The sequence below is a fragment of the Paramisgurnus dabryanus genome, chromosome 2, assembly GCF_030506205.2.
Source record: "Paramisgurnus dabryanus chromosome 2, PD_genome_1.1, whole genome shotgun sequence".
In the NCBI taxonomy this organism is placed as follows: domain Eukaryota; kingdom Metazoa; phylum Chordata; class Actinopteri; order Cypriniformes; family Cobitidae; genus Paramisgurnus; species Paramisgurnus dabryanus.
Genome location: NC_133338.1, coordinates 20614858 through 20634967, shown reverse-complemented (window position 1 = coordinate 20634967; position 20110 = coordinate 20614858). Strand labels below are relative to the sequence as shown.

The following is a 20110-nucleotide window of genomic DNA, read 5'->3' as shown; positions in this document are numbered from 1 at the left end:
CCCATTCCCTAACCCCAACCATCACACCTTCTCCTACTTCACATTTTCAAGATGCATCATTTTGTTTGATTTATAAGCTTGTTTCCTAACAACGTCACAAAAATACTGGTATTCCTATCGTTATAATTACCAGGTACGCACGCACACACACACATATATATATATATTCTTTAATATAGTTAACTTCTTCCACCCTGAAGCTATTTTGGGGATTTTCGCCTGGATTTGGCCTACCCAATTTCAAAAGCTTCCCATACCCACATGCAGAGGTTTACATACAAAAGTTTGGTATCATTTTACAGGAAACCCTTTGAAATTACATAAAACAATGTTAAAAGTGCTGAACATGGTTGTATTTTATGTCAGGCCTCTAATAAACACAAAAATAAATAGGCGCTTTATGTTTTTTTTCTTAAGTTTTTATTTGAAAGTACATAACTCTGGCCCTGGGTGTCTCAGCTGCCTGCAGACAGTTTTGTTTGATTCCAGGAATTTTTTCTCTATCATAATCTATGCAAAAGTTATTTTACTCCAACTGAAGGGAGGAATAATACCCTTTTTGTATACAATTTTTGTATACAAGTGTCCCCATAACCACATACAGTGGAATAAATGCAATTTCTTTATATAATTTTAAAGAAAACCCTTTGAAGTTACATAAAAAGCTGCTGTTTGTGACAAATATTGTTATTTAGGGTGTTTTCATATGATGGAACACCAAATTTTCTTTTTTATGTTGTAAATACTGTCTTTGATAGTGTATAACTCTGGTTCTGGGTGCTCTAGCAGACTGGGAATAAATAGCTAAATAGCTAGGGATTAATTATGCAAACAACCAAAGAAAATGCTGTGAATGGACTCATTGTTTAGAGTAGGATCTAAAATAAAAGATGGTGTATCATTTGTGGCTATATGTGCTATCTGAGGCAGTCCACACTCAAGTTTCCCATATGTTTACAAAAGACAATTTTTTACCTTATTATTAATTCGATGATTGTTGGATATGTGTTGATATTAGAACAAAAACAATGCTGTAGCATTATTCCTGAGAATGAGAGCTTTCATTTGATATAAGACTTGCCCATGTTTGTCATTTTTGAAAAATATGAAATATGTAAATATTAAATGATATAAAAAAATATTGGGGGGGGGGGTGATAGTGTAAATTAAGTGTAAATAACTTTCTTACAGTAAAAGATATGTCAAAGTGATGCATATCTGCAGAAAGTAGAGACTCTAAGCTTTCAAACAGTATCTCATGTGTTACTGGGGTCCATGGGTTTGTGTTTCACCTCCCACCTTTACAATGGGTTTAATGGTGCACTGGAACAATCCTTCCTAAAATGCATTAAACTTTCGTTTACAAAGATGTGAAACTCACCGAGTGGTCAGGGGTGTTCACTGGTATGCTCACACAAAAATCGCTGCAAAAGACGCATTCCAACAGGTTTTATCGTAGTTTTTGCCAACTCCATTGACTTGAATTAGTTGTGCTGTGAGGTACGGTATAGTCCGTGCCGGGAACTTTGTTTCTATTCTTGCAATTGGCAATGGCGGATTAGCGCCACCACCTGGGCTGGAGTGTCTATTATTCAAGCTCTAAGCTGAAGAATGTACGGGTGTGAGGCGTTTGGAAAAATAGGTCCACAAGTTAACAACGAATGCTAAAACAGCTGTTGGAAAGCATCTTTTGCAGCGATTTTTGTGTGAGCATATCAGTGAACACCCCTGACCACTCGGTGAGTTTCAAGTCTTTGTAAACAAAAGTTTAATGCATTTTAGAAAGGATTGTTCCAGTGCACCATTAAACCCATTGTAAAGGTAGGAGCTGAAACACAAACACCCAAAAATTCTCGGGGCAGCCGCATATGTCGAAATTTCAGTCAAAACCATTCGATTTCATCATAAACAATCTGAAAACAGGGCTTTAAGTGCAAAATACCGAACTTGTCCTTTAAGTTTAGCACAGACATCAATGTTGCTAAGATTTCTCACAATTGCCCACAAACGGGCAGATATAATCTTTGATCATGATGAATTCTCATCTAACTCATTTTTGCGCTAACCCACATATACAATAACCAATACAACGACAGCAGCCAATCAACAAAACCAGAGCTAATAGAATGTATCCCACTGTGGTGGTCCAGAATGCAAACAGATAGAGGGTCTTATTGCAGTAGAGATCTCCAGTCATGGTTTGGTTGTAGTTAGGAGGGTAAATGGAGTAAATCCACACACTACCTGTAAAAATACATCAAATTCAGTCATAATCTCTATTAAACTAACATTGCATCCCTTTCTATGCTCAGGCACGCTATATTTTTAAAATGTTGGAAAATAAAAAGCATGACTTCTTTTCCCCTTAAATGATGTGCACGTTTTGCAATGTGTAGACAACAACACCTAACACCAATCCTTGCATATTTAATATTTTACGTTAATTTACAAGACGTTGCATGTTCCTGATTTTACTTTTTTTGTTTTGTTTACCATGAATAGGAATTGTGTGAGAAAAAACAGACTTGACAGATTCTGAAGGGATTAAAATCACAAAGCACATCTGAGAGTTTCTCAAACCCCCTCTTGTAAGGCTAGTCCCATCCGAATAGGGCTATAGTCTAAGCCATTTTACTGAACAACACATCAACTAACACCCAAGTTCTATAAAAACTTATAATTTCAAAATAATATACCGTGCACTATTATTGACATGGAATTCAAAGCCGAACAATGCATAGAAGCTGTTTGTGCACACATTAAATGACCTTATATTTTTACTCCCACATGTTCTTACCACTGATCAACCAGCAAAAAAGGAATGTGCACACCAGTGCATTCCACAGCGAGCAGAGGAGGCTCAGTGTTGAATGGCCTCCCTCCCCTTGACAAGCCAACAAGCTCAGAACCACACCGAACACTCCACATACCAGCACATAAATAGGGATATAGTTCTGCTTGGGACAGTCATTGAGATATACCGAGCCTGTGTCGATAAATAACAGAAGAACAGTGTAAATATAATATAATTAAGGTCATAGATGATGAACAATTGCCTGGACATTAGATCCATTACAACCCACCTATGGCAATCTGAGCAATGGGGATAGCCATGCAGAGTAATTTTGAAATCACTGAAATAAAAAATGATCAAAATGTTACTTTTGAGTCAAAATGTAGTGCAAAGTAAAAACTTGTGTGCTGGTTTATTAAATACATACCAAGGCAAGGCAAAGTTGCTAGAGGAGACTTTACATAACCCCACATTTGTTTCGGATCCATAATGCCTAAAAATATCATACAACTCAGGGAAATGCATGACTTGATTTGTAAGTATTTTTAATTAAAGACTTTGAGAAGTCTGGTTACATTAAAACCTCATTAAAAAGGATATTTTAGCAAAACAGATGATTTTAGAGATTGTCTTATGTGAACTGCTTTTTTCTGAATGAATTATCACAGGAATGTAGAGTGTAGAGGTATTTAAATTTAACAGAACATTAATTGGCTCTCAACACTCAGACAAATAGTATATAAAACAAATAATACATTAATGATTTTATTAATTATATATTTGCATGCTTTTTTTTCTTTCTTTGTTTAGTCAATGATATTGCAGATCATGATCTGCTATGGTTAAAGTTAATTCAAAAACAACATTACAACAAAGGTTTTGATCAATGTAACTTTGTAACTCTAATGAGAAAAAACATTTGTATGTAGTTGACTTTATGTATCTAAGAACACACTGACCAGAGTAAAACTTACTAAACGTATATCCACAAATGTTTATTTGATCAAAGTGCCTACCTGTAGTTCTGTAGTTGACACACCCGGAATGTGAAAATGACTTTTGCCAAGTAAACATTTCATTTTATAGAAAGGTTGCGACATGCTTTTGCCTAGTGAAAGGTGTTGCATTTCCAGCCAAACCAGTTCTCATAAAATTGTATCATCACAAACATTGGTAACACATGAATTTATTCATCTTAATTTGTTAATGTTAGTTAATGCCAATACAGTTGTTTATGTTAGTTACAACTTACTTTTGATTTAAAAAATGTATAAGTAAATGCTGAAATTAGTATGAAAGATTAATAAATTCTGTATTATTGATTGTTTTTAAGTATGTTAGCTAATGCATTAAGCATGTTAAGAAATACAACCTTATTGTAAAGTGTTACCCAAACATTCATACAATAGTGTTTAAATAATTTCAATTTGTTGGTTTTGATAAAAAATAAATTTCCTACACTGTTAATGAACAATTTCCCTGTTTTTGCAGTAAGTTAATGGCAACAGGGTTGCCAGTGCCAAGCACATCAGCTGGAGTGTCTTTGTGCTCCACCAGAGGGGGCACTTCCCTCATCACCCGGACTGCCATCCTTCACTACATTTCCCATTACCATTTGCCTGGACTTATTGTGCATTTTTGCATTCATGTGTATCTTGTTAACCTCATAACACTGGCCTATTTAAAGCCACAACCCACTGTGCTGTGACTTATTGCCTCATAAGGCAATGACTTCGGCGGCATGGGCAGCTCAGAGAACGTATTCAGAAAGACTTAATAGACAAAGTAAAGGAATTCTGTTTGAAATATAAACAGAGATCACGTTTGTGATAACTTATCCCATATTTGAAAACTACAATACTACAAAACACGTCCACGCATAGAATTGTGGGACAGGACAATAAAGGTATCTCAGGAGACTGGAAGTAAACTTAATATACGATTTGGACGTACCTTGATGCCTTCCTACTCTTAGAGCTTTCGGACGCAGCCTTAGTCTTTGTGAAGTCTTGTATGTGTTCTGACTTGTATATAAAACACCAATGAAATTTCAATTACATTGCGAAAGGTGGTATTTGCATACAAGTCTCTGCCCACACTTATGTGTATTAAAGGAGACGGCGTGCACCATTCAGGCGCTTTTGTTCTTCTGAGCTTGCTGGTTTGGTTTCTCTAACAGTAACACGAAGAAGTTTAATGTTGGGGTCAGGGCTGCCTTAACCTAATGTGAGGCCCTGGGGCTGAGAGGTTTTGGAGGCCCCCCATACCCTCAATTTATAGTCTCATTAAAAAAAAGTGTAATATCTAGGTAATCTACATCACAAAATGCATTAGTTTCTTTCACAATACATACAACAGTGAGTTTTCCCTCTTTGACCCAGAAAACACCATAATATCATTATTAACATATCACTGAGCCCACTTGAGCATTAACACAAGACAGTTTATTTAACAACCACACACAGCAACTTGTGGTGAAAATAAAATCAAAATGTATGAGAGTATATATGTTTATAAGCTTTATGTCTATATAGTTTTTGGAATATACAAATTTGCAGAAAATTGCCACTATCTAACTAAATGCTCAGCACAGTTTTAAAAATATAAGAAGTTAGTTTTAAAGTGAAAATGTATTAATGTTAACAAAAGATAAGTCTTATAGACATAATCTTTTAATCAGTTATTTATTTTGTAGGCTATTGAAGATATTGGGCCCTATCTTGCACCCAGCGCAATTGACTTTGTCAGTGACCCATGTATCATTCGTATTTTGCGCCGGCGCACAGCGGGGTTTTTCCCTCCACAGATGCACGTCAGCAAACTAGGGAATGAACTTGCGCTCCCTGGGCGGTTCAGCGCAAAAAGGAGGCGTGTTCCGGCGCAAACCATACCTGATGCTATTTTGCAGTTTCAAAAAACAATTGCGCTACTAACCAAAAAAAACTAGTCTAAAGTCAGTGGCGCGTTGCGCGTGGTTCATTATGCTATTTTAAGGGCGCATGCTTGACCATAATGTAGCCTATAGCGTGCACAACGCGCATACACTTTGCATCTAATCTACACAGATGCAACAGTTATTTTTGCAAATCATAAATTGTTACACTTAAAAATATTAATACACGAGATAAGGGGTATCATAGTGGTGAGCATTGTGGTGATAGTTTTTATTTATTGTGTGGCTGCGTTAAAAAATTCTCATGCAAATAACGATTAAAATATTTTCATAAGTTTGTTGTGTGGCTGTATTACGTTTATTTTATGTAAATAATAATTTAAATGTTTTCATAAGAAACCTTAATGTATATGAACTTGATTTGTTAGTCTACTTTGGGGTTGGACCTTGCTTGCGTTTCTTGGGTCCGATTTCAAAGCCCCCAAACCCTTTCAGCGGTGAGGGTGGACGCAGCGATGTCCTCTGCTGGCGTCAGGTCCTGAGGCAGATCCACGTCCCGTTACACGGCGTGCCCGATTTATGCTGGCAAGCTTGGGATTCCCCCGTACAAGGACGTCGGTCTCCTCGGCTGTGAACCGCTCCTGGCGTGCGCCTGGTAAATCCGTCATAATAATAGCAACCCGCCACGGAACTTGCGCCCTTGCGTTTAAAGGGAATGTTGGCTAGCGTTCTGATTGGTTTATTTGACGTTACGCCCAAACCACACCTATGAATAATGAACCTACTTCAGACCAACCCCTTATTGATTTGCGCCCGGCGCAAGAGTTATTTCTCACGCCGGGAAAATAGCAACAGCGCCCAAGATCCGCCCACAAACTCACTTGCGCGTTGCGCTTCGCACTTGCGTTTCAGATCGTTAAAATAGAGCCCATAGTCTGCATTGTATTTAGTATTTATGCATACTACGCATGTAAAACGATATGAAGATGCACAAAACAGACAGGGAACATACATGTACCGTATATAAGATCTTTAGATAAGGACATTATAAATATGAATGGTGCGATCAGGGGATGATCATTAGAGATGGTCTTGCCGCGCTTTGACTTGCACATGTACCGTTGCGTCGTCTTTCTAAACCAACAGATGTGTGTACTGTGAGCTAACATCGCGTCAAACTACATCGCAACAGCTGCGCACGCGTCACTGATATAAACGCGAGTAAACTTAAACTTTATAACAACGAACAGCATTAATATGTTCGGGAACTCCTTTCTTTATTTGGCGGCACAGTATCTTGCGCAGAGTTGGAGAGACTTCTGCATGCCAGAGAAGGCATGAGCACAGAGCGAGCGCGCGCGCGAAAGAGAGAAAGACCTGCCCCTCAGTGCTTATTATGAAATTTCAGAAATTACTCTTTCATTTGTTGGTGGATTATTTCCCGTTTCTCTGTCACACTCAGTCTAACATGTAGGAATGCCAAGTTGAAAACGCGCACATTACGCGGAATAGAAAAATCTGTTACGTCTGATATTTTATTTCACGGTAAGTACCACTGACCAATCAGCAGCCATGTAACGTGCAGTAAGAGTGATTGACAGATAACCTGACGAGTTACAAAACAATATGAACGTGAACTTGGGAGGCCCCTGAACTTGAGAGGCCCCTGGGCTTCAGCTCAGGTAAGCCCGTGCATTAAGGCGGCCTTGGTTGGGGTGATAGCGTCACAGTGAATTCATTTTGCAAATATCTCCTGGGCGCTTTAGCAGATTGGCAGAGCATTGTCTAAAAGAGCAAAAGATGAAGATGTCTTAGCAGGGCTTTCACCAGCTGTGGCTGAAACCATCGCCCAGGGTAGAGCTGCCTTGGTGCCTCTATGCCTTTAAATGTTGTCTTTCTCATCCTGATGTTCCTCCCGTGGGAAGGAACCCCCCGTGTGAAGGAACCACAGAGGTGCACAGTCTGTGTAGTGCTGTCCTTTCTTCAAGAGGGATTAGAGAAACGTCTCTGCCCATCTACTCTCAAGGTGTATGTAGCGACTATTGCAGCCCATCACTTTTAATTTGAGGGTATTGTTAGGACAGCATGAACTGATTTAAGAGACGCAAGAAGGTTAAATCCACCTAAACCGTGCTTCATCCCCTATTGGGACCTTTTGGTGGTCCTCGCAGGCCTTAAGAGGGCTCTGTTTTGGCCCCTGGGAGAAGCTGATCTTCCTCATCTCACCTTCCTCATCCTGAAGACTGCTCTTTTGGTGGCACTCTTGTCTATCAAAAGGGTGGGGGATGCTGTCTGTTTCCCCAGAGTGCCTGGAGTTTGGAGAGAGTGACTCTCATTTTATCCTGAGACCTTGGCCCCGACTACGTGCCACTACCTTTAGGGATCAGGAGGTGAACTTGCAAGTGCTCCCCTCTGGGGGAAAGACCCAACCCTGTCATTGTTGTGTCTGGTACGCGCACTGTGCCTTTACATGGAATACACATGGAATATTAGAACTTCCAATCAGTTCTTGGTCCGTTTCAGAGAACAGCAGAATGGGTGTTCTCCTCAGATGAGTAGATCATTGTCTGTCTTCATACGAGCCCATTTGGGTAAGGTATGGTCTCCGTAGTGCCTTTTTTCTTTAAAGCGTTTAATATTTTCTGGCACTTTCCAGTATGCTTCAGTACCCTGTGGCTAGGCCGATATTATCTGCTTAAAACGCCCTGCTGGTAATACTGATAAGGTGTCTTTTTCCTCCTTCTCGGATGAGGGACCCCCTTACACCTTACTGGAAGGTTGTGCTGTCATTTAGTGGTCAGTATGGCACATATTACTTGTCTGTGCCCGCTTTATGGATGTCAAGAAAGGGAGCAGCGTTGTGGCGCTTCGTATAAGCACTCCATACACTGAAAAAACGAACTTTTTGGTGTAGTAATATTTATTAGATTAACTCTCATAATTTCTACATAATAATATTAACATTTATTGAGAACTAGATTTTCCTAAGTAAAATGATGATAAATACACAATTAATTCATGTAAAAAATGAACTGTGTGGGAATAGACCCCTTCAATGTTTGTAAACATCGAACGCCTAGGTTGGATGCGCGCGCAGCTTGGGGTCAGAAAAATGGCGCGGCTAATAGAGCGGCAAGTTCTGTCACGGTATGCACTGTCTTTATCACCACAGGACCAGGAACAGTACCATAATAAACTTGTTTTAGCTAATGGGTATTGTCTGCCTGACCCCGAGCTCCTAACAGAGTGGGAAGAAAACGTTAGCAAGTGGCCAGATATTCACTGGCCCGCTATATACAGCTATCTGGTGGACAAGCCGAGTGTTTACACTCGTGAAAAACTAAGAGCCTACAAATCGCTAGACGCGTATAATTACGTAGTCTGTGGGCATGTCCAGGCGGTGTTATATAGTGATATAGATGATAACTTTTGTGTTTTAAAAGCGGAGGTTTTACCGAGCCAGCGCCAAGGGAAAAAAACCTCTATGTACCAAGCCTGGGTTGTGATCAACAAGCGGGAAGGCTACATCCATACTGCAAATTGCACCTGCATGGCAGGGTAGGTATTTATCAATGGAGACGGTTGTACTGTAGTTTTTAAACCGCTCCTGGACGACCACTAGTAGTGCAAACTTTACAAGTCTCCATTAGACACACATTAGTGAAGACTGCAAAAAAAGTCCTTACTAAAAGTCTATGTCCGCACAAAAGCCAAAAAATATTAAGACTTATAAAACAAAGCAAGGCCCCCCTTATAAAGCACAGTTCACCTGCAAGTTTGTGTACACGAGTACATGAGTTAGTTTTTTACAGATCACGAACTTTGCGTGGGTCCTACGCACATTTCCAGCCCCATTTTGTGGGTAAAGTTAAGCACGCGTTATAAATGAGACCCCTGAACTGGTTGTGTTGACAACTGAATGATGTGTGTGTCACAAAACGGAAACATACTAAATGTGCAGTACAAGTGGTCCTCCAGGACAGGTTTGAAAACCCCTGCTCAAGAAAACACTGTTGCACTAATACAATACATATACACCTACTATTAAACTTCATTGCATTTGCTCTCAGTTCAACACAAGCCCAGTCGCTGCTACCTTACCTTTTCTCCGCTGTGCCTCAATAACACGTGTAGCCTCCACACATAGACTGCTTTTTATTTCTGACAGAGCCAGTTAATCCATCATTCGTTAGTATCGTCGTTAATCCATTATTCTTTCGTGTGAGAAAATTGTCCTTACTGTGTCACGACTACTAATCACTTGTACCCTGCCTCGTCACCTTACCTACGGTAAAGTAAACTTGTGTCTATCATTTTACCTGTTATCGCGGAGATGCGTGAAAATCGCGTCAGTGCGTGATGAGGTCAGAGAAAATAAATACATGTCATTAAAGGTGCCATGGCACAAAACTTTTTTAAGATTAAAAATAAATCAAATAAATCTTTTGTGTCCCCAGAGCACATATGTGACATTTTAGCTCAAAATACCATATAGATAATTTATTATAACATTTTAAAATTGACACTTTGTTGTTGTGTGCAAAAATGTGCCATTTTGGGTGTGTCTTTTAATATGCAAACGAGCTAATGAAGTGCAGACACTGATCACAATGATGGTGGTTTCTTGCAATTGAAACTCAATTGTGCTGTGAAATATGTTTCTCTCTCTCTCTCTCTCTCTCTTTTCTCTGCACTAAATGGCAATGCTGTGATTGGATAGTGCAGATTAAGGGGGCGGTATTATTCTAATATGAGCTCCTTATGACATCATAAAGAGGGCCAAATTTCAACGACCTATTTTTGTATATGCTTGTAGAGAATGGTTTACCAAAACTAAGTAACTGTGTTGATCTTTTTCACATTTTCTAGGTTGATAGAAGCACTGGGGACCCAATAGGCTTTATGCCAAGCTGCACTACTTCCTGAACTTCAGCCAGCTGCTAGTTTCCTGTCTTCCATTATTAGACAAACTGATTAATCCAGGTGTGTCTGATTATTGTTGTTGTGACTACTGAGGTCAGGCACACCTGGATTAATCAGTTTGTCCAATAATGGCAGACAGGAAACAAGAAGCTGGCAGGAAGTTCAGGAAGTAGTGCAGCTGTGCATAAAGCCTATTATAGCACTTACACATGGAAAAAGTCTAATTTTCATGCCATGGCCCCTTTAAGACACACAAAACACGATTAGCAACACGTACATAGAACTTTTATCTTATTTCATTGTAGGCATGTTAGTAGTATGTAGTTTTTAATGTGCCCAAATTTGCTGAGAGCAAGTGTTAAAGGGGACATATCATGAAAATCTGACTTTTTCCATGTTTAAGTGCTATAATTGGGTTCCCAGTGCTTCTATCAACCTAGACAATGTGATAAAGCTCAACCTATTAACTTAGTATTGGCAAACCATTCTCTGCAAGCATGAAAAATAGGTAATTGATATTTGGCTCCCCTTGTGATGTCAGAAGGGGATAATACCACCCCTTAATCTGCACTATCCAAGCACTTCACTGCCATTTAGTGTAGAGATCAGTTCATTTGCATTTTAAAGGACACACACAAAATGACAAATTTTTTCTCACACCTACAAAGTGGCAATTTTAACATGTTACAATAAATTATCTCTAGCCTATGGTATTTTGAGCTACAACTTCACATACATACTCTAGGAACACCAAAGATTTGACATCTTAAAAAATGTCTTGTGAAAAGAATAATGGTTTGACATGTAAATTTAAATTATATGTAATTTAATTTCAGGCTTGGGTCATGCTGCAGTCATGCAGCTGCAATTTTATTCAAAATTGAAATCTGTGCTAGAATGGGATGGACAGAGAAACCAGCAGTCACTTCTGGAGAGTGTATGTGGAAAGACTTGAGCAGGAAAGAAGTTGATCCATGTCCATTAAGGAAAATCAGCTTCCACAAACCAAAGAGGACAGGCAAGCTAGACAGGCAGCTTCCAGAAACTGTCAGGAGTAGGTCTAGTGTCACCACCAGAGCCAAAGGCATGTAATCAATGACAGAGCATAGATAAGATTCCTTTAGCCAAAGTTAATTTAGTTTATTTTCTTTACTCTTCCTGAGGTTTTTTTTGGACATTGTAATGTCCCATAAGGATCAAGTTTGTTCTACAGCCATCTTACAGGTAGTTAGATTATGTGTAAATCCCAACATTCTGAAAATGAGAGTATCTAGTTTTAGTGCACTAACCATCTAAAATTATATATTATTAGGCTTTAGACAAAAAAATGTTGTCGTTGTTATGTAATGTGGATATACTGTTGTAAATGTTCTATAGTGACATAATTGTCTATTTCCTCTTCCCCAGTGTTGACAGATGATGACATCCAAGAGTTGCAGATTATATCCCCTGGTGCTGCAGTACTGACAAGTCTAGATAACAGTGATACAGACACTGCATCCGATACTGATACAGAGGAACACTCAAACCTACCCGAGCCCTTGATTGCTTTATTTGATGAAACACTCAGGGAACTCTCACCACAAAAATTGCAGGTGAAAAGTGAGGACACATTTCACAGACTGAAGAATAAACTACAACTGAATCAGTGTGAAAGGCTGGAATTTGTTACACGACAACAGTCAAACTCAAAGGATTGGCAAACCCACAGGGCTGGTCGAATTACAAGTACTAGGTTTTATAATGTGGCTACAGCTGACAATATTAGCAACACCTATCTGAGTGAGATTATGCAGTACAACCACTCAGCTAAATGTCCCATCTGTTCTCTAGGGTAAGTCCATGGAGGAAACTGCTAGACAAGCCTACACTGCCCTTATGGTCAAAAAACATCAAGACTTCAGTGTAAGTTCCTGTGGCCTAGTGGTGCGGCCTTCTGAGCCACACCTCGGATCATCACCAGATGGCATGGTAAGATGTACCTGTTGTGGCCAAGGTTTGGTAGAAATTAAGTGTCCTTACAAATACCGTGATGGTCTTCAGGGAAGCACAGAGGACAGGCAGTTTTGCCTGGACAAGTCTTTCAATTTGAAGAATTCACACCCATACTACTACCAAACCCAACTACATATGTTTGTAAGTGACGTAAGCTACTGTGACTTTGTGCTGTGGACGAGAAATGAGGTTATAGTGCAACGCATCCTTAAAAACACAGAGTTTCTGCAGGAGAATTTGTCAAAGGCTCAACATGCCTTCATTTCAACTGTGTTGCCTGAGATCTTAACAAGAAGGCATGACCCTTCCTTGCGGGTACGGTCAGTCTGCAAAATATGTGAAAGGCCAGATTTCGGGAAAATGATTAACTGTGCCAGATGCGATTGCCACTTCCATTACAGCTGTGCAAGGATCAAAAGGAAGTCAGCAACTTGGTTATGCAGTGAATGTCAAAACAAATAACTGTTTTCTTTGCCAATGGCAGAAGCTACCATTTAATTTATGTATTCTGTAAAAAAATTTTTGGAGAATGCATTTTGTTGTTTGTATACAGATGCATTTGTTATTGTTTCTTTACAATTTCATATGTGTTAGATTAAATAAAACAAGTGACAGTAATTGTTACACTATTCCATAATATGATTTTTTTAATGGAACATAACCAGAAACAATGTTATATATTTTGACAATATACAAAAGCAAAATAGCATTAATCATTAAAGGAGTAGTCCACTTTAAAGATGGGGCCCACTGACTTTACCATAGTATTTTTTTCTACTATGAAAAGTCAATGGGGCCCATCTTTAAAGTGGACTACTCCTTTAAACATTTCAAATGAATGACTTATTTGGAAATTCTGCCTTTGGGAACCACACTTTTACAGAGGTTTGTTAGTGCAGCGCACACAATCACTACATCATCTAGCATATCAACCTGAGACACAGGAATAACAGTTTGTAAAATCTTAAAATTTTTCCACCGACCAATGACACGTTCAACATGAATCCTAACCCGAGATAGTTGTCTGGATGTGTCTACTTCTCCTGCAGACAGTTGCTTTTTCCCTTTAGTAAAATGAGGGATACGAAGAGTGGCACCAATTGCTGCAAGCTCATCCCGTATTAAAAATCCCCTATCAGCTAAAACCTCATCCATAGGCTCCAACAGTTCCAGGAAACCTGACTCTTTGGTGATCTGTTTATCAGAAACCCATCCACCCCACCCTGGAGACAAAAACGAAATTGCCCCAGCAGGAGTGATGGCGATCAAATATTTTACTGTATTATTGTGCTTATAGTTAGACCAGGTCTGGGCCCTTGCCGTCAAATTACTAGGTCGGGCTATAAAGATCTCTGTGCAGTCTATTATGCAGCGACATTTTTTGAAGTGTCGTTTGAACATTTTGGGCATATTTTTAAGTATAGCTCCCTTATTTGGCCATTTAATTAATGGCTTGAGGACCACAGACATAACAGAGATCCACATCCGATAAATATTTGATACAGTGCTTGGTGTTACATGAAATCTATATGCTAGATCAGTGTTACTGAGGCCCATCCTTAATTTCATCAAGACCATCAACAATTGGTCCTCTAGAGGAAGGGCTTGGTGACTTACCTCAATACTGCCACTTAATTTTTTAAGGAGCCATTCAAAGATTACAGAGGTCAGTCCAGTGAAAAACAGTAATTGTCCAATGTTACTCTTAACATTTCTGTATGAAAATTTGGAATTCTGCAATTCTTCACTTAATCCTTCATTCTCACGGCGTAATTTAAAACAGTCCTGCTGCAGGTTGATGTAGTCTTCCTGCAGTTGACGATGTCTAACGCAAAGATCATCATATTCCTCTCTCGACACTGGGTGGTTCACTTCAGCTTCCTCCTCATCTTGAACAGAAAAAAACAGACATACAGACGTTTAGTGAAAAAGGACAAAAACTTTGGAGAGTGTATCTTTTGGTACCACAGGACTGGTGCACGAGACTGCATTAGTTTTAGCTTTGTATTCAAAAGATTATTCATACCATTGCAATGATCAATGGGACAGTCTTGTTCCATTTCAGCCGTGGAAGGAGCAGGTTGCATTTTAGGGTATTCATCTCTCTTCATTTTCCTGTGATACCTAAAGGAAAACAAAAAGGAACAATCAATGCCTTATGAAAATATTTAATTATTAGTTATCTACTAATTATTCATTATCTAGTTAAACTAGCCCTGCATAATATTGCTGTGATACTGAAGTATTATCATAGAATTTACATTAAATTAATGAATTTATCTGAACAAGGAATTTAATACTGTAACTGTAATCTTTTTAATTATAAACAGATATCAAAGACATTTTGATAAGTATTAGACTAGTATTAGTACTAGTATTAGTATTAGGTGGTCTAGAAAAATGCGCTAGATTTATGGATGTTGCAAGAGAGAAACACAAGCCTTATAGGTAATTTTTTATTCGTACCTTTCCATTTTTGCCTGAGGTATCTGCGTTTGTTTTTTGTACACAAACAATGAGGGAACAAAGTCAGGACTACTGGAATCAAGTGACGCCTCTCCTACAGAAAAAAAGAACGGCACGCAGTGATTAAAAGGCGATCTAACGTTAATGTTGTCATAGTTAAATCACAATGTAAAGCTAGTCTGCTACCTGATAAGTCTGTAGCATGCCACAGTTCACAATTAATGGCAAATATCAAACTTCATTTACCTATTAAATCAGTCTACAGTTTACAAAAGACATTTGTTTACTTACCATGGCTTAACCTACCATTGTTGACACAATGTTGGCGCTAGCCTACGGCTAACTACTAGCAGCTGGCTAAGTTACGTCTGTAGCATGCAACAGGTCCATGACATTTGCAAAACTATTAACCTGCATATCATAACGTTATACGCTAGTGTATAGAAAACTGTTCATATAATCCAGGCTTCCTAGTTTAATCTAACAGGTCTGATAAATGATGACTTACCTGAAATGAAGTGAGCACTACAAACACGAGCCTCTTTAACCTTTGCATTGTCCCAATCTGCACGTTTAATTGCTCGCAGCCACAGATTTCGTCTATTCTTTTGAAATGGATGAGATCCTGCAGGAATCCTAAAAAAATTAACTCCAGAGCTGGTGCGATTTTCACATCCGACGACGCAACAAGTAGGCATCCTTGACGAAACTCAACTAGATGGAAATGACCGTTCTGACCCCGACATGCGCAGTGCGAACCGCGAATTCTTCTGTGACGTAAACCGTGAAGGGGTCTATAGTAAGTCTTATTAGATATTTTCTTGTATTATTTAACTGTTTTATAGTCACTGCACATAGTCCTAAAATAATTAAGTAAATTTTAAATCCATTTAACTAAAAAATCTAAGTAAAATTTACTTACATTTATTTGCACATGTTGTAAGGAATACCCACAGTTCTTTGCGCCTGAATATTTTTTGTTTTTAAGCTTTATCACATAATAAGAACTGATAAGAACTTTAACTACTTAATTTTTTGTTAGCAAAATGTCATAAAGGTTTAAACTCTTATATTATTGATATTGTTTTGTTGTAAATAATAATTTTGTGGAGTCACCATTCAGGTGATCAGTGTTTCTTTACATGAACCCTTTTCAGAACATTGTATTGTAATTCTCTCTACAGTGCTGATAATGCATGTCAGAAACACAGTTTGTGTGCGTTTCTGTTCAGAATCAAGTTTATTCAATGACTGACTTGTTGTCAGTCATGAATTTTGTGTTATAATGCCATTTATAACACTAAAAATAACTAGGTCCATAGAAATATGTAAAGAAAATAACAAACAGAAAATACGATTTATTTAATATTATTAGGACAGCAATGCTTCAATTTTCAAAAAAAAAACCTGATAGACTTTACCTAAATGATTAAAATAAATCTAACTTCAAAATAAAATAATTAAGTAACATTTAATTAATTATTTAACATATGTTTTATCATGCAATTTTAAGTAATTTTTATTTGATTTTAGTAGGTAAGTTTTACTTATAAAAAAGCAGTAAATTTTAATTAAAAAAAGTTCGTGCAAATTGTTACGAGGATTTTTTGAAGTAAATTTTACAAGTTGTTTTTTTCAGTGTACTGTCTTCATTGACACAACGTCGAATGGACGACATAAAGGGTAGGCTACTCCGTGCCACAACGCTGCCCCATTCAGCTGATGTGAGCCATATCGAGCTCCTCAAAAAAAGCGTCTGAATGGTGCACGCAGTCTCCTTTTATAAACATAAATGTGGGTGGAGACTGGTATGCAAATAGCATTCACGCAATTTTATTGATTTCCATCAGGGAACTGTGGTTACATATGTAACCGAGCAGGGCCGGCCCTGGCCAATTTGCTGCCCTAGGCAAGATTTCACCTGGTGCCCTTTAGAATCACAGAATCACAATTGTGTTCCAATCATTTTGCTCATAAACTTATACAGAAACACAAACTGCACAGCTTTGTCTTTTTTCTTTATTTTGAAAATATTTTGGAAACAAACACACACAAACTCGCACGCACGCATATGGCTATACTGCACTGAAGCGGCAGTTTAAAATACAAACCCAGAATTTAGCGAACGTCAAGAACAACAAAGCGGAAACAACAATCAGACCGAGACGCGGGATTTACATAACGTTACACGGACCATGTTTAAATTTCAATGTTTCTGGACAGAAATACCAACTTGTTCACTTTGTTTGGTATTAATAAGCTGCGCATTGGAGTGCTGGCTGCTCCCCGCGGTGCTGAAGACCAAGACCCGCTCTGACGGAGAGTACTGGTGGCACTTATGCACAGATATTGCATAATCTATTGGAAAGCGGACGAGTCATTGGGTTAGTAAAATAACGAAACTATAGATTTTAAATAGAAGCAAAAAATGTTTTTGGTAAAGAGATTTTTTTTTTTAAGTTTAAAAATGCACAACTCTTCTCAAGTGGAAGAAAGCTATACTTTTCCCCTTACGTGCAACCTATCGGAAAGCGCAGATGAGTTCGTTGGGTTAGTAACGAAATTATAGATTTAAGTACAAAATAGAATTTATATAAAGAGAAATGTTGAAATAAAAAGTGCAGAACTCTTCTTAAGTGAAAGTAATAAAGTAAAATAACGAATAATAATTATATAATAACGAATAATAGTTTCCAATGGCTTGCACGTAAATATCTGTGCATGTGCCACAAGTACTCCGTCCGAGCGCCTCTTCAGCACCGCGGCCAGCACTCCAATGCGCAGCTTATTAATACCAAACAAAGTGAACAAGTTGGTATTTCTGTCCAGAAACATTGAAATTTAAACATGGTCTGTGTAACATTATGTAAATTCTGCATCTCGGTCTGATTGTTGTTTCCGTTTTCTTTGTCTTGACGTTCGCTGAATTCTGGGTTTATATTTAACTAACACAGTCTCACCAACAAGCACGATCTTCCGAGATACTATGCTACTAATAATTCATTAATAACTGCTGTTTTCTTGTGCAGAATTAAATATTTATAGTAAAATGTTTATATATATATTAAAAAAAAATAATAATTTGGGCGCACGGACGCCCCAAGGGGTCGGCGGCGCCCTTAGCATTTGCCTATTCCGCCTATGCCCAGGGCCGGCCCTGTAACCGAGACATTAACCTGTCATCTTGATTTTTATCTCAGTGCTTAATCGCACTGACTTCTCTGATTTTGCCCTGATTGACTGTTACTGTTGTGGATTCAATGATGAATTCCAGGCTAAACTCCTCCATGATGGTCATCATGGATCGCTCTCTGAGCTAATGGATTCCCAGTTTACTGTTGAGCAGGTAGAAGGGGACGTTACCTCAAAAAAAATTTGTTTGGCCCCGCTGGCTGCAGAGCCAAGACATTCGTGGAAGCCTGCCTGCAGGGCCAGTGTGGGACCTATTTTCAGCCCTGAAGTTTTATGCCATAGATCGGCCCACTTTAGTTCATGACTGACTGTATTAAAATAAATCCTATCATATATCATTATTATCCTATCATAAAATAATACAGTAGCCTAAACAATTATGATATTATGCCATAATTGTGCAGCGCTACCATAAAGTATTTTAACATTATTCATTTAATCTTATTCAAAAACTACTGACAGGGAACAAATGTGTTTCCCCTATATTTCTATTTTTAAAAATGGTTGATCTTGAGATTACCTGTTTGTTTGAAAAAGCTTGTAAAGGCGCGTCCTGCTTTTTTTAATGCGTTTTAGATGTTAATGCAGTGGTTCTCAAACTGGGGGCTGCAAGATGTTGCCAGGGGGCCCCAGTTTATGTCATTTTATAAATACATTTTTTATGTAATTAAACAAAAAAAAACATAAGGCTACTAACCAACAGTACTACTTTATATAATTTGTAATAATATGTTTTGTTTAAATAAAATGTAAAATTTTAGAACTGTTTTTGTCATATTTTGCCAATTGTACATTCGCGAAAAAGAATGCATTGTACACCAGGGGGGCCGCACACATAAAAAGTTTTAGAACCACTGTGTTAATGGACCCTAATGCAAGAATTCCTCCAGTTAATAAGATCACAACAAGTGTATTAAATTTAAACAAAATGTAAGAGCTACTGACATATTGTAGCCTATTCATCTCAAGCCGCTACTGGGCGGGGCCCCTGGGCTCAAGTCCAATCAAGACCAATGGTAAGTCCGGCCTTGATGCCAGTACAAGGTGATTTTAAATGAAAGCAGCTCAAATATGCATTTAAGTCAGGGACTAGGTCTGTCCGGGAAACCGCCCCATTGTTTTGTAGTCCATGTGCACATTAACCAAGTTACAAGTTTGTGTTCGAAAATGCATTCATGTTATTGCAGGTTTTTATATTTATTTTATGTTTTTTAAAGTTTTTTTTTAGATATAGCTTAGGTTACTGTTCCACCTTAGCAGAGTGCACCTGTTGGCCAACATTTTCCATAAACTCATAGCTGATGGTCACTATAGGCTTGTGTGATGACGTGTAATTTTTAATTTTTTAAATAAAGAGGAAGAAATGCTAAAAAAAGTCAAGAACACTTTGGTTAGGTTAGAGTTTTCATGTTTTTTATTAACAATGTAAAAATAATTTTAGGTTCCATATATTCATTCATCCATTAATCAATTATTTTCCTATTGTTTTAGTTTTGGTATCAATTCAGTATCAGTATCAAAGTCAAAATGTTTGTTTAATGACAATACTATTGTGTGGTAATAAATATAAACCTCCTGTAAATGATACAGTAATGGCAGACATTTTTGCAGTGTTTATTTAGTCAGACAGGATTACTACCTGCCATTACCTTGAGCACACCTGTCAGTCACAGGTCAGTAAGGCACTGGCTTGAGGACGTCTCAACAACAACACAGCCTTGTGACTGGCCACCCTGCAAATCAATCACTCTGTTCCGTCCTCGTTCATTTCTTCCTGTCTGAAATTGTGCTCCACCCATAAAGGAGTCCCACAGCAAACCTTTTCTCCATAGCTATACATGAAAAAT

At 38.2% G+C, this 20110-nt stretch overlaps 4 protein-coding genes across 9 annotated transcripts in view; all 4 read right to left on the bottom strand.

Annotated features, from left to right (window-relative positions):
• The window catches only part of LOC135750824 (active breakpoint cluster region-related protein), a 208849-nt gene that overhangs the window by 60256 nt on the left and 128483 nt on the right, over positions 1-20110 (bottom strand). The gene's annotated exons all lie outside the window — the stretch shown is intronic.
• LOC135730631 (transmembrane protein 272-like) lies at positions 1772-4802 on the bottom strand. Its single transcript, XM_065248529.1, has 5 exons — positions 4748-4802; positions 3222-3287; positions 3084-3134; positions 2798-2986; positions 1772-2244 (listed from the first exon to the last, which is right to left on the bottom strand). Exons 2-5 carry the CDS (start codon positions 3280-3282, stop codon positions 2051-2053), a joined length of 495 nt encoding a protein of 164 aa, XP_065104601.1. The 5' UTR covers positions 3283-3287; positions 4748-4802; the 3' UTR covers positions 1772-2050.
• Positions 13355-15814, bottom strand: LOC135730630 (uncharacterized). Its single transcript, XM_065248528.2, has 4 exons — positions 15580-15814; positions 15072-15165; positions 14632-14729; positions 13355-14494 (listed from the first exon to the last, which is right to left on the bottom strand). The coding sequence occupies exons 1-4, from the start codon at positions 15767-15769 to the stop codon at positions 13449-13451; spliced, it is 1428 nt and encodes a 475-aa protein (XP_065104600.1). The 5' UTR covers positions 15770-15814; the 3' UTR covers positions 13355-13448.
• Positions 19665-20110, bottom strand: part of LOC135730698 (calpain-5) — an 85541-nt gene continuing 85095 nt past the window's right edge. For all 5 annotated transcript variants that reach the window (XM_073812081.1, XM_073812080.1, XM_065248590.2 and 2 more), the window contains exon 15: positions 19665-20095. In XM_073812081.1, coding sequence (XP_073668182.1) covers positions 19931-20095 — 165 coding nt within the window. In that variant the 3' untranslated portion in view covers positions 19665-19930. The remainder of the gene's footprint in view (positions 20096-20110) is intronic.